Genomic DNA, 16,503 nt, shown 5'->3' on the forward strand with positions numbered 1-16,503 from the left:
AATTACATTTACGTCATCAGTGTAAGGACACATAGGGTTAAAATGAAAAGTAATATCTGGTATGTTCGCCATTGGCGGCAACACTGGTCATGCAACGTCTTCTCATTGATCGAATACGTAAGCGAATAGTGTTCTGGGGCATTCCACTCTTGACGTAGCGTATCTTCAAGTTCTCTCAGGTTCTGTACTTGCGGACGACGTGAGAGGCGTTGACCCAGGTAATCCCATAGATGTTCAATTGGCGATAGATCGGATGACAGGGCGGGCCATGGAAGCAGAGGCACATAATTGTTTGCTAGGTACTGTCGCAATTTCCAATGACGATGCCTTTTGGCCCAACGCAGACGTTCATTTCGATGTCGATCAGTGAGTATGCGTCCAACATATGGACGTCGAGGACGTAGCCCTGCTGAGCGGAGACATCGACGTACGGTGTCAGCGCTGATGAAACCCTGTCGGCCTTGTACGGTTGCTGCAGTCCTGGTAGCCGGAAGTGTATGATCCCGAAGATGCCGACGAACAATATGGCGATCCTGACGTGGTGTAGTTACACGACGTTGACCCGGACGTGGTCGATGTCTGGTGGTTCTTGTCTGCTGGTATCTGCTCAGTAGCTTGATCACTGTTGAATAATGGCATTGAAACCTTTATGCAACGACTCTACTTGACGTACCAACTTGAAGCATGCCCAAGGCACGTTCACGTTTCTCTGCTGTTAATCTTGGCATTTCTTGTGTCAGTACCCTTTACGTCTGCAGCAACAAGTGATGTGGCTTTTAAAAGTCTGTCTTTTATAGCCCTATTCTGCATGCTTCCCGTGAAACAAAACACGTTTTCCATGATGTGCACGCAATTTGTTGCGTTTTGGCGATTTCGCTCACAAAAAAATTAGGAATGTGTTTTGACGAGCTGTTCTCCTTCATGCTTCGTCCAGAACGTCGTATATTACTCATTCACTTATATATTTTTATATTACTTAAGCCCGGATAAAAATACATCCATTTTCATGGTGGTGCGCTTTAAATACTGTCCAGTATATTTAATATTTGCAGATCCTCGTCATATGCCTGGAATATTGCTGGAGTAAGTGAGTTTGATTTCACGCCGCTTTTAGCAATATTCAAGCAATATCACACCAGAAATGGGCTGCACACATTGTACCCATGTCGGCAGTCGAACCCGGGTCTTCGGCGTGACGAGCGAACGCTTTCACCGCTAGACTACGCGACCGCTGCGATCTCATGAGACAACTGCGTCTTTCTTGTAGGATCTAATGAGACTATGTCTTGTAGGATCTCATGAGACAACTGCGTCTTTCTTGTAGGATCGCATGAGACTATGTCTAGTAGGATCTCATGAGACTACTCAGTCTGTCGTATAGGATCTCATGAGACTACTCAGTCTGTCGTATAGGGTCTCATGAGACTACTCAGTCTGTCGTATAGAGTCTCATGAGACTACTCAGGCTGTCGTATAGGGTCTCATGAGACTACTCAGTCTGTCGTATAGGATCTCATGAGACTACTCAGTCTGTCGTATAGGATCTCATGAGACTACTCAGTCTGTTGTATAGGGTTTCATGAGACTACTCAGTCTGTCGTATAGGATCTCATGAGACTACTCAGTCTGTCGTATAGGATCTCATGAGACTACTCAGTCTGTCGTATAGGGTCTCATGAGACTACTCAGGCTGTCGTATAGGGTCTCATGAGACTACTCACTCTGTCGTATAGGATCTCATGAGACTACTCAGTCTGTCGTATAGGGTCTCATGAGACTATTCAGTCTGTCGTATAGGGTCTCATGAGACTACTCAGGCTGTCGTATAGGGTCTCATGAGACTATTCAGTCTGTCGTATAGGATCGCATGAGAGTATGTCTTGTAGGATCTCATGAGACTACTCAGTCTGTCGTATAGGATCGCATAAGACTATATCTTGTAAAATCTCATGAGACTATTCAGTCTGTCGTATAGGATCGCATGAGACTATGTCGTATAGGATCTCATGAGACTATATCTTGTAAAATCTCATGAGACTATGTCTCGTAGGATCTCAAGAGACTAGTTCTGACTCGTAAGATCTCATGAGACGATGACTTGTAGGATCTCGTCAGACATTGTTTTGTTGGAAATCTGTCGTGCAGGATTTGATGAGACTACTAAATCTGTCATGCAGGATCTCATCAGAATACTAAAAAATGTTTTGTATGACTTAATCTGACTTGAGGGTCTCGTGAGGCTGCTGAAGGTTCTTGTCGACTTTGTTCTCTTTGTCGTTGAAATGAGACTCCCGAACAACGCACATGAATTGTATTGTATCTCGCTCTTTTGATATTATCGTGCACATAGTAATAGCCCTAGTTTTTGTTAGGTTTAGGTTTATTATTGTGCAAGTATGTGCTGCGACTGCATCTCATCACATGAGCTGAATGCGGTGGCGTCCATATAAGTTCATCTTAACAAAAATGCAATAAAAATTTGCTAGTTGGGAAGAAAAAAGAAAACATGAAATATAGCAATTTCCAAACTTGTCACCATAGGGGAACTTTTATGACATTTATATACTTCGGTACAGACAATACGATATCTTAAAGTATTTCAAATGGATGCGGTTCTTAGTAAGACATCAACCATCTCTTGAATTCAGTCGATCCATTGCATCACAGTGAAGTAATATACCTGTCACAGACCAAACCCAAAACAGCTTGAGTGCATGCTAAGCCTTCCCTATAAAATCATAAAATTGCATAAACCTTCCGAATGACCCCTGAACTATCCACAAGAATGTATGACAAGAGGGATAACTTTAACTTTTCAATAGTTAACTTTCGCTTTATATGGAGCAATTATCCAGCAGCTCAAGCGTTGGGTGTCTACATTGCACATCCTTTGAGATGCTTTTTCGACGAAGATTTCAAAGAGCGGCACATGCCTCATGTTCAAAACTTGTTCGATCCAAGTATTTCGACTTGACCACATGCTCCCATTTTGTTTCAGATGAACATTTGACCTGCCTTTGCATGTGTTTGTGACGTTTACCACGCCCAGGATACGTTCACCTTTTCATCACTAGTTGATATAATGTATATGCTTGAATAGTTTTGTACGTACACATACATCTCCGAAGAAGGTGAGCCTGTAGTGAGTGAGTATTGTTTTACGCCGCTTTTGACAATATTCCAGAAATATCACTTTAGCCAAAAGGCTACCCCACCGTTCCTATCATGTTGCAATATGAGAGAAACATTTTCTGAAAACCTCTAAACTAGGCCTTCATGACTGAACTGAGGTCATGCGAGGTTATGGCCCTATGTGTTACCAGTCCCAATTGCCCTTAACCTTAAATGGATGAGTGCACCCCGAATCGCCCGCCGCTACCCCGGCGGATTATAATGGAATGAGCCTTTGTAGAAACAACAGAAAAGGCAAGTATACAATGGATGCTATCAGATATTACATGTCATTACTTTCATAAAAGCAAGCTAGGTATATAAAAGATTATGTCTTCAATCACATAGGAGCCCATCCACACAATAACCACATGGACATATACGCGCACACCCACACAAAGGTCCACACCCTCACCCACACCCACACCCACACCCAAGCCCACGTCCACGTCCACGTCCACACCCACACCCACGTCCACACCCACACCCACGTCCACACCCACGACCACACCCACTTCCACACCCACACACACACCCACACGCTCACCCACACCCACACCCACACCCACACCCACACCCACCCCCACGTCCACGTCCACGTCCACGTCCACACCCACGTCCACGTCCACACCAACGTCCACGTCCACACCCACGTCCACACCAACGTCCACACCCACGTCCACACCCACGTCCACACCCACGTCCACACCCGCGTCCACACCGACACCCACGTCCACGTCCACACCCACAGCCACGTCCACGTCCACACCCACACCCACACCCACACACGTCAACGTCCACACCCATACCCACGTCCACGTCCACACCCACACCCACACCCACACACGTCAACGTCCACACCCATACCCACGTCCACGTCCACACCCACACCCACACCAAGACCCACGTCCACACCCACACCCATACCCGCGTCCATACTCATACCCACTCCCACGTCTTCACCCACACCCACACCCACACCGATGTTCACGTCCACACACACCCACGTCCACGTCCACGTCCACACCCTCACCCACACCCACACCCACGTCCACGTCCGCGTCCACACCCACACCCACACCCACACCAACGCCCACACCCACGTCCACGTCCGCGTCCACACCCACACCCACACCCACACCCACACCCACACCCACACCCACACCAACGCCCACGTCCACGTCCACACCCACACCCACGTCCACACCCACGTCCACACCCACGACCACACCCACTTCCACACCCACACACACACCCACACGCTCACCCACACCCACACCCACACCCACACCCACACCCACACCCACGTCCACGTCCACGTCCACACCCACGTCCACGTCCACACCCACACACACACCCACACGCTCACCCACACCCACACCCACACCCACACCCACACCCACACCCACACCCACGTCCACACCCACGTCCACACCCACGACCACACCCACTTCCACACCCACACACACACCCACACGCTCACCCACACCCACACCCACACCCACACCCACACCCACACCCACGTCCACGTCCACGTCCACACCCACGTCCACTTCCACACCCACACACACACCCACACGCTCACCCACACCCACACCCACACCCACACCCACACCCACACCCACACCCACGTCCACGTCCACACCCACGTCCACGTCCACACCCACGTCCACGTCCACACCAACGTCCACACCCACGTCCACACCCACGTCCACACCAACGTCCACGTCCACACCCACGTCCACACCCACGTCCACACCCGCGTCCACAGAAACACCCACGTCCACGTCCACACCCACGTCCACACCCACGTCCACACCCGCGTCCACACCGACACCCACGTCCACGTCCTTAACCACGTCCACGTCCACACCCACGTCCACGTCCACACCAACGTCCACGTCCACACCAACGTCCACACCCACGTCCACACCCACGTCCACACCCGCGTCCACACCGACACCCACGTCCACGTCCTTAACCACGTCCACGTCCACACCCACAGCCACGTCCACGTCCACACCCACACCCACACCCACACCCACACACACGTCAACGTCCACACCCATACCCACGTCCACGTCCACACCCACACCCACACCAAGACCCACGTCCACACCCACACCCATACCCACGTCCATACTCATACCCACACCCACGTCTTCACCCACACCCACACCCATGTCGATGTTCACGTCAGCACACACCCACGTCCACACCCACACCCACGCCCACGTCCACAACCAAACCCACGTCCAAGTCCACGTCCACGTCCACACCCACACCCACATCCACATCCACACCCACACCCACACCCACATCCACATCCACATCCACACCCACACCCACACTCACACCCACGCCCAAACCCACACCCACACCTACGTCCACACCCACACCCACACCCACGACCACGACCACGACCACACCCACACCCACACCCACGTACAAGTCCACGTCCAAGTCCACGTCCACGTCCACACCCACACCCACGTCCACACCAACACCCAATTCCACGTCAACGTCCACACCAACGTCCACACCAACGTCCACACCCACGTCCACACCCACGACCACACCCACGTCCTTGATATTGACATAAGTGTGCGAGTGGTTTGGGTTAAACGCCACTTTGAACAGTATTCTAGTAACTATAGGCATGCACAGCAACAGTGTCCATGGCCCATGAAAATCCTCATGCATGTATACACTAGCATATGAACGTGTCAGTTACTGCCCATTATTTCTACAATCTGCTCACCTTTTTATTGTGCCGCCTTCTTTGCAAGTATGTCTCAACCTGAAAGAGAATCAAACTATTGGTTTACATATATCAGGAACTATCTACCATTTTTAAAATATTAGGGTTTAGTCAATTAACTATAATTCAGTTACATATATATTAACTTACCATTTTCTCAGTTTGCACAATCTTAGATGCCTGAAAATAATAGGTCAGATTAATTAGAAGCATAAAAGGTCATAAAAAGATCCTAAAATGGGTCCTTTTTATAGAATTTTGGTACTTAAATGTAGTCCACACCAAAAGAAACAATCAGGTGCTTGAACCTTGTTACTCCTGAATTTAAACAATCCTGCTAAATATTACTGCAGAAAAAAAATCTGCCAGAAATTTCTGTAGAAAAAAAAAATTCTGCCAGAAATTTCTGTAGAAAAAAAAATACTGCCAGAAATTTCTGCAGAAAAAAAAAATTCTGCCAGAAATTTCTGCAGTAATGCATTTTCTCAGCCAATTTTTGAGCTTGTAAACATGTGTACACACCGGGACACACATTATTTGGATTCGTCTCCTCGAGATCTTTCCAATGATATAAAACATGTTTTTGTAGCTCGCTTCCTTCTGAGTGGTCAAGTTCGGACTCCTGGCCATTCCTAAGTTGTCCCGCCCTGCCTTAGTTATATTATGGAGTGCCAGCTCTACTGTGGGAGGAAAGCCCGAAATGATGCAGCTCTCAGGCGGTTACCCACTTCGGTGAAACCCGATGAACTTTAAAACATAAATTGGGCGAATCGGGAAGCGAAATACGGAAATTTCAGGAGTGCCCAAGGGTTTTACGCAAGTCCGTTGTTGTTGTAAGATAAAATGGAAAGAGGAGAAACATGAGAGAAGTAATATTCTGTGGAGTGTTTTGGTCAACCTTGACAGTCCGCATCACCAGGGTTCTCCCAAGGCAATAACTGTTCTCCGAAGAAACTGTAAATCAGCTGAAATCAACAAAGGAACGTTGAACAGTGTCACTCAGCGCAACAAAGGTTAAAACAAAGTTGGGGGGGGGGGGGGGGGGGGGGGGGGGAGTATGAGTCAGGTGAGTCTGTGAAGAAATAGGTTGGTCGAGGAGGAAGCATTTGGCTTTGATGGTGCGTCCCTGTGTTACTGATGTTACGTACCTGAAACACTGATGTTACGTATGCCACTGGTGTTACGTCCCTGAAACACTGATGCTACGTACCTATGCCACTGATGTTACGTCCCTGAAACACATGATACATACCTTGGTCGCTGATGTTACGTCCCTGATACACTCATGTTACGTACCTATGCCACTGATGTTACTTCCCTGGAACACCGATGTTACATACCTTGGACGCTGGTGTTACGTCCCCGGAACACTGATCTTACGTACCTATGCCACTGATGTTACGTCTCTGAAACACTCATGTTACATACCTATGCCACTGATGTTACGTCCCTGAAACACATGTTACATACCAGGGTCACTGATGTTACGTCCCTGAAACACATGTTACATACCTGGGTCGCTGATGTTACGTCTCTGAAACACTGATGTTACGTACCTATGCCGCTGATGTTACGTCCCTGAAACACATGTTACATACCTGGGTCGCTGATATTACGTCCAAGGAACACCGATCTTACCTATGCCACTGATTTACCTTCCTGAAGCACTGATGTTACATACCTTTGCCACTGATGTTACGTCCCTGAAACACATGTTACATACCTGGGTCGCTGATGTTACGTCTCTGAAACACTGATGTTACGTACCTATGCCACTGCTGTTACGTCCCTGAAACACATGTTACATACCTGGGTCGCTGGTGTTACGTCCCTGAAACACTGATGTTACATTCCTTTGCCACTGGCGTTACGTCCCTGAAACACTGATGTTACGTACCTATGCCACTAGTGTTACGTCCCTGAAACACTCATGTTACGTATCATGCCACTGGTGTTACGTCCCTGAAACACTGATGTTACATTCCTTTGTCACTGATGTTACGTCCGTGAAACACTGATGTTACATACCTATGCCACTGCTGTTACGTCCCTGAAACACTGATGTTACGTACCTATGCCACTGGTGTTCGTCCCTGAAACACTGATGTTACATACCTTTGCCACTGGTGTTACGTCCCTGAAACACTGATGTTACGTACCTATGCCACTGGTGTTACGTCCCTGAAACACTGATGTTACATTCCTTTGCCACTGGTGTTACGTCCCTGAAACACTGATGTTACGTACCTATGCCACTGGTGTTACGTCCCTGAAACACATGTTACATACCTTTGCCACTGATGTTAACTCCCTGAATCACTCTTGTTACGTACCTATGACACTTGTGTTACGTCCGTGAAACACTGATGTTACATTCCTTTGCCAGTGAAGTTACGTCCCTGAAACACATGAACTTAAATCATTTTTATCAATAGATGTAACATTGAATATAAACTTTCCATCTCAAACCAAGATGACGTTGCTTATATAATTTGAATACACCACTTCAAAGAGAACATTTCACACCCTCTAAAATAAGATAAACAGTTATGCCACTTCTCGTTCCAATGAATCACTTCCTTGATTCATAACAGACATGCTCATATTTCTATATCTGCATCATTGCAGAAATGTTACTCCCTAAACGACTCCAGCTTTTTTGTTCTGTTTTACCGACCAATCTAAAGCAGTCTAACAGACTCGGTGACACCCGTGTCATCCCAAACCAGTGGCGTTGGAACTTCATTAACGGTGGTTCATGTAAGGAGAATATAGCACTCTGATTATTGTTTTCGTATGGGCAAGCTGCACTTTGTCGATGGCCTAAATATTAACTTGCCCTGTAGTTCCCATGGTAACCAGTATTCTGAAACACCAGATGGACTTAATTTTATCTTCCAATCCGTAAATTGTATAATAACAAAATTTATTAATCTAAATCCTGAATTTAACTTTTACTTTAGTTACAACTTTTTTGGCTTTGTGTTGCGAATAATAAATATAATCTAGATCGTTTGCCCACTGAGTGTTTTTTTATACAAGTGCAAGGTGAGCTAACCTTTGTAGATTGTGAAGCTTCATTGCATACACATTGGTATAAAGAGATTTAACTAAGAGTATTTCCGTCCTGCATATTCTTTGAATTTAAAATGCAGTTTGCGAGCTTTTAATGAGCATAATACATGTTTTATTCCTAATTTTATGATTACGGTATGGAAGCTCATTATGGGTAATAATATCTTAATATCTCGTAATAATCATAAATGTCATTCTAACAGTAATCAGTGTTTGAGTCGTAATCAAGTAACTTTGGAAACCGTGTATATATACAGTGTTTGAGTAAACCGTCCTATTTATCATATAGTGCAGATGGTATAGTATCAAATGATCTGCAGCCACGTTTGTCTCCATAATATAATCACCAATACCTACATAATCCAATCTACACGTATTGGGAACATTAGTCAAAAGTGTATGGGCAAACAGACAGTGAACAGACAGTGAATTGAGGTATGAATATTGAAAGTAGTTCCTGTATGACCTCATTTGCATATTTATCGGATCGTCGTTTGTTTTTTCGATAACACTATCCGCTACATGATAGTGTTTTATTGCTTGGATATTGCAACATATGATGTTCTCACGTCTGTTGACATACTAATTGCACATGTCTAAAAATATCATTTCCCTGTTAACCATGAATTTTTCGTTTCATAGAAGGAATAATCCTGAGAAAAAAAATCATAAATATTTTTGAGCCCACACATAGTTTCTATTTTAACCTAGTGAATATTTCCCATCCAATATGAAAATGCAACTACTTTATGTTGACAAAAAAGTAATTCATTATACAGTTATTTAGCAATAACAAGTGCGAGTTTTGAATGTGGAATGGCACGAAATGGACACTAATGGTTTAATTAGACAATCAGAGATAATCCAAACACAGATAATCCAGGTTCGGATGCTTTTAGTCACTGGCTCGCCTGCGAGATGGTGAAAAGTAAGTTTTGGAGTGGACTATTCATCATTGTTTCCCAAATGGGCATCTCGACACAAATCATGGCCAATGCGGGTTGCAATACAATTGTGTATTCGTTGGCAAGTTTGTTTCAGTTTGTCATCAACAAGCGAAACATCCCAAATACACGACGGTTGGTACATAGCCGTCATGTCCAATTTATATACTGTGAATAATACACACACTGTCAAAAAATGTGCTTAGAACCTAAACACAAATGTTGCCCAATAATTGTAACGCGATTAGAAGCCTAAACAAGTTTAGCATTGTATTTCAATTCAATTCAAATTTCGAATTTGACCCCGACCTCTTTAACGACCTAGTGGGCCACCATCTCATCACACCAACCATTAGAAGCCATTAGATGTGATCGCCTACTCCCAAACAGATATGATCATATCATTTCCATTCGCCAATACCATAAAGATGAGAAGATATGTATTGATGATTCCCACTGAATCCTACTGTTTTGGCTTAGTACATCTAGGCTTCTAAACGGGTTAAAATAATGGAACAAGGCATGTCCTTAGAGTTGTGTTCACGATCTAAACACATGTTTTCAATCTAAACCTGTAAAAATAATAACGGGAAAGTGGTTAATTGCACACGGAGTCTCATGCTAATGTATATCATAACACTTGACCCCCATGTTTCTCTAACCTCTTGTACTAAGAACCAAAACATCATAAGAATTAATATTCATGATGTTATTAAAGTTTTGGGAGTTGCTCTCCTGTGCGGTTAATAACCACAACGGAAATATATTATAATTGGATATCATTTCATGAACACCTGGTGTCATCACTGATTTTCAGATATCATCATGTTATCGAAAAGGTTCATGCCTCTTTCTTTTTAAAAAAAACTTTTTTGGATTTCGTCAAATGTGCATGTAATAAAGTTATTTTGCGTGAAGTAGGTCGCCATAACATGTTTACACCTTTAACGCCTGGTGTTACCACTGACTTTTACTGAGCCATTCATATACTTTTCACAGCTATGTTTACTTTTACTTACTCTAAATGGAATCTGTTTCGGAGGACACTCGAGACTGGTTATTCTCTATGGTGGATGTAGCTTATATTTACCTATAATGAATTTGACGATGTTCTCAGAACGGAACATTTTTATTCTAATAATTGTATTTTCCGCTTACAAACTCAATACCAAATTAATTTGCCTTCTGTATGTTTGAAATCTAAACATGTTTAGATTATTGCGATTCTGTCTTTAGTCGGGTGATACTTGTCCCGTTTCAAGTGTTTAAGTTCTAACCAGATTAAACACGTAACACTTACATTCCGTTCGCAATTTCACACATTTCATAACGCGTTTACGAGTCAACATATGTTCCCGTGTTTTTTTAGCTGAACAATTAACTTGCCTTTACATGTGTTTGTGAGGGTGTCACTGGTGGGGAAGGACACGCTCACCTTTCGCGAAACCTTTATCATTAAGATAAAAGTACGAAAATCTGTACTTTACAGAAAGTGTTATCCCACTTTACAGAAAGTGTTATCCCAAATACAACATTTGACCACTTTCTAAATGACATTGTGTGTTCATTTTATCATAACTATTTGAAAGTGATTCAAAAACACATGCTCGTGATATAGCCGAAAGCATATATGTCTTATGGCTATGAAAATGGTTTTGTCGATTATATTAGCATGTGATTGATACCTTAACATATTTTACAGTATGTAGATCTTGGTGTCGATGTTCATGTTATCGAACACTGTACTGTCTGGTCAATACTCTATTATGTACAGACCGCCGTCATTCACCTGGAATATTGCCTAGTGCGGCGTTAAACAACAAACAAACAACCTCTCGGTGTGTTGCGTACATAATATCATTTATATCAACCCGTGTAAGTTTACAATGATTTGTCATGGCGTGTCAGTTTAGAGTGCGGGTCTTATGTGTTATCTCTGAGGATGTTTCATCAATAAATATTATCATATCTTAATGACATTTTGCTCTTACAAAGCTTTTCAAACATATTTGATTATTTGAGTGATACAAACAAGTATATAGGATGCGCAAGAAGGAACCTGCTCATGTTCCTTGCTATTGATCGACACAGACACGACCTCCATCTCAGAAGGTGGTCGAACATCCGACAGGTAGGTGAGCTCGGGCGTTGGTGAAGATATTTTTGTGGTTTTCTTTAACCAACGTATTACTTTATGGAGGTTTTTTCAACATTTAAGTCCTTCATTGACGAATCCTAAGATGACTATAATACGGTTTTGAATATCACCTATATATTAAGCCACAATTCATTAACAGTACCATATCATAACGAGGGTCGAATATTCGTTTCGTGGTTTATGTTGTTGTTTTTGTGAAAGTATAAAAGTTGAACTATAAGTGGAGCGAAGCACATGCATGTACATGCCTATTTCGTTACATTCACATAAACTCATGACAAATCGTTTCTGCGTAGTTTACCAATACTATTTTAATTCTGTGTCGTGTTATATGTTTTGTTATCATCAAACATTTTTGGGACGGGCTCTGTCAGTCCGAACACAACTCCTCAATTGTTCAATATTTGTACGCACATTAGGCGATGCCATACAGAAATATCTTGGCTAGGCGGGGTGCGGGACATAGGGATAGGCTTGAATTTATTTCGGAAGGCACTTGCATTCATATGTGCGAGTAAAGTATACTAATGTAACACAGTAACTGTGCTTCATATTCAGTTCAATTAAAAATAAATTTATTCAGAAATAAAATAAATGCATCTTTCAATACATATTCATAAAGACATCTCGATTTTAAGGCCGTTATTCACAATTTGGACGAGCATTCACGACGCACAATTTCAAAGTTTGCGTGTTTGATGTGACCATGCTTCTCACACACGTGATTTCTTAATGTGAACAGCACACAATGATTATTTAGCTATTAGATGATCATATATAACTTTTGTTCAGCCACAAATAACGCTTACACAATGCCACGGCTTGTTGCAAAACAACGTCTACACGCCATGAGCATGATGCAAGCAGGAATGGCGCACAACGAAGTTGCCAGACTTTTTAATGTTCATCGAAACAAAATCATCTGTCTTTTTGGAAACGTTATCTACAGCAGGGCAACACCCATGACATGCCACGGGCCCGTCGTCCACGTGTGACGTCACGTCAACAAGACAACCATATTCGGTTGGTGCATCTATGGAATCGTCACCAAACTTCTACATTAACAAATGGGACAATTGGGTTGAGACCAATTAGTGCCAGAACCGTACGGAAACGGTTGAGGGAGCACATCATCTGGCCAGCAATATGTTCAACTGTGCTTCCACGTCCCCGTCAAGCACGCCTTACTTGATTCAGATAGCATCTGAGGTTCAGACGACAAGACTGGGACAGTATACCGTCATCTGGAGAGCTCTGACGGTCATGCAAGATCCTACAAACGTCCAGGAGACGCTTAGTGACGCTTGCGTTCCTCAGCGTCAGTTTATGGGGGGGGTGCATTGGTATGGGGTGGCAATGCAACTCTTGAGAGAACGCAACTCCTCATTGTTAATGGCAATTTGAAAGGCGTTCGCTACCGGGACGACATCATTCGAGATCTACCCTTTGTGCAAATGCAGGGACGTAACGTCACGTTGCAGACCATAATACCCGCCCACATTATATAAATTTGTGAGACGGCATAACATTGCTGTACTGCCATGGTCGGCTGTTTCTCCAGAACCTCTCAATAGAGACGCTAGCTCAGTTGGGTCAATCTTTGGTTGACATTTCGAACAACATTTCTCAGGCGGTTTTCAAACATCTTGTCAGCTTGTATGAGAGAAATACTATAGTCATGCATTTATAGTCAACACTTTTATGAACACTTACAAACCTCCTCCGTGTTTGCGTAACCCCGTGAGGGATTTTTGAAATGGTTGAATTCCCCCACAGAGTGCATTAGTTTAAATGGTATCCCTTGCAGTCTGGGTTACAATGACCGTAAACCCTCCAATATATGGCGAGTTACTTCGACTTCTGTATAAATGAATGTGAATCGAACCTGCAACCCTTACAAAACGTGGTTCGTTTTGTAACCCATTGTTTTCTGGACTGGTGATAAAAAGTTGTTCAATATTACATGTCATTAATCCAGTTGGTCCATGCTGCACGTGTTATTTCTCTCGCACGCTTGATTGAATTCCTGTTATACCGCGACACACTGTATTGTTTCACTAACATCTAGTCTCTGAAATGAACATATCGTACAGAGATAAAAATAGTTGTTAATTATATTTATAACAAAATAATAACAAGGAGCCCAGAGACTATCGTCAATTCCTGATACTGCAGAAATCTTGACTTGCCCAACATTATAGACTTGCATGGGCTGTATTTTACATTTGTATCAGAGTCTGTAAGACAGACTACACTATAAGGTATCTCGATGTGTTTCTATTATCTATTTGAAGAGTCGCTTAATACAATGGAAACACCACTTGGAATTACTTGAGATTGTAAAACCCGACAGAAGGGAACCCGTAGTAAGCCCAATGAGAAGTGTGTTTTTTTTCTTTACGTCGATTTTTAACCTCGTTGGGATACGAACCTGCAACGTTTTGATTTGTAGTCCAACCATCTGTGCTCGTTGTCGTCACAAGTGTCAGTTTTCCTAGTCACAATTAACCGAGTTTGGTGATGTAGTACATATTTATGTTAATATTGGACCGAGTTCGTTGTAAGTCCTGGTGGTATTTGTGTTAGGCAAGTGCCCGTGAATCTGATTTGCACATCAAATTTCAATATGTCTTGTACATCTTAGCCATATTTGACTTATTGCCAAATGATATGCACTTTATTGAAATATGTATAAATTCTAACTTTAAAATTGTGTTTAGGTTGTGTTAGGGCTGTGAGACGATAGCTCATTTTGTGTGTTTAGACCTAAATGCGTTTAGATAGAACACACCAAATGTATATTCCGTTTAGGAATTAAACACATTCATATTCATGATTCAAAACATGTCTTGTCTGTGTTTACATTCTAAACACATGTTTTACAGTGTAGTTTTATTTTCTTAGTCTGTTTTGATAAATATATCCCGGATAGGTTCGCTGCAATAGCTCACTTCCAGTCAGAGCTCAAAATAGCCATCCAATGAAATCACTCTCAAGCGGGACAGAAATTTTGCACTAAGTTAATATAGGAACGATTGAGGTTGCGACGTCAAATCGAGGCTATTTTAGCGAATGGGTCCAAGATATTTATCAAAATATAATACCATACTGAACAGCAAAAGAAACGTCACCCCAAGTAACATTGCATGAAAGTTATCATTTAAATATCTGGGTAATTTTTGTCAAAGTTTCTAAAATTTAACATTACCTTGTCCTGAAAAATGAAATTTGATTATAAAAAAACAAAGCAGATGACAATAAAACCGATCGCCTAAACGCATCACGGCAACGGCCATGGTAACCCGATGCACGTGAGTTCCGTTCAAATTGAAATGCACATGCGTTTCCCCATTTCTTGCCCTATAAAATGCACCCAGATTGGATAACATTCATTTGTTATTGATTTGCTACCACATGCCAAGATTGACAAGAAATCAGCGGCACCAAGCCCTTGGACGATTGCAAGCTGGACAAACCGCCCGGCAAGTAGCCATTTCAAGTCCACGTAAGGACCATATACAGACTCCAGTAACGGTACCAGATCACCAACACTACAGATGACCGATCACGTAGTGGAAGACGAAGAATCACCACCCGACGTCAGGATCGTCAGACTGTGCGACAGCATCTTCAAGATCGCTTTGTTACTGCTGCGGAAACTGCTCGACTGACTATGGGGACAAACCAGCGACACATAAGTGCGGACACCGTGCGTCGACGATTGACGAGCAGACACCTCAACTGTCACAGGCCACACCGAGGACCCATTCTGACACCACGTCATCTCCGGAACCGTCTTCAGTGGGCAACACAGCACCAGCATTGGCGCCACCAGCAGTGGAGGAGAGTACTCTTCTGAGACGTGAGCCGTTACTGTATCTCAACAGCAGATATCACACAGAGAGTCTGGCGACGCCGTGGGGAACGTTATTCGAATGCTTGTGTTGTTGAGGGAGACTCGTGGGGTGGTCCGAGCATCATGGTGTGGGGTGGACTTGGTCTTGCACCTAGGGTCGCCCCTGTGGTCTTCCAGAACATCGGTCCAGGGAGAGGCATTTGTGTCACATCGATTCATTGATAAAGTCTTGAGAACACACGCCATACCTCATTTGGCACGTCGCTGCAACAACGAGTTTCAGCATGATAACGCCCGTGCCCACACTGCGAGAGCAACAAGAGACTTCCTCCAGAAGCATGGCATCAGATAAAGCAGTAGCCTGCCCTCGGTCCCGAGTTAAATCCCATTGAGCACCTGTGGGACGAGATTCAAAGACGGCTGAGTGACGTCCGACCAAAGCCGACAACTGCAGCTGAACTGCGTCAGGCGTTCCTCAGTGTGTGGGCTCAAGTCCCTACGGCCTTCATCAACCGCCTCATCCATTCCACGTATCGAC

At 43.8% G+C, this 16,503-nt stretch overlaps 1 protein-coding gene across 1 annotated transcript; it reads left to right on the plus strand.

Annotated features, from left to right (window-relative positions):
• The first annotated feature begins 385 nt into the window (after positions 1 to 385).
• On the plus strand, positions 386 to 5,773 carry LOC139450963 (mucin-2-like). Its single transcript, XM_071232785.1, has 4 exons — positions 386 to 427; positions 3,520 to 4,404; positions 4,639 to 5,238; positions 5,375 to 5,773. Exons 1-4 carry the CDS (start codon positions 386 to 388, stop codon positions 5,771 to 5,773), a joined length of 1,926 nt encoding a protein of 641 aa, XP_071088886.1.
• Positions 5,774 to 16,503: the final 10,730 nt, after the last annotated feature.

This window comes from Haliotis cracherodii, unplaced genomic scaffold, assembly GCF_022045235.1.
Source record: "Haliotis cracherodii isolate W230 unplaced genomic scaffold, xgHalCrac1.p SCAF_8, whole genome shotgun sequence".
Classification (NCBI taxonomy): Eukaryota; Metazoa; Mollusca; class Gastropoda; order Lepetellida; family Haliotidae; genus Haliotis; species Haliotis cracherodii.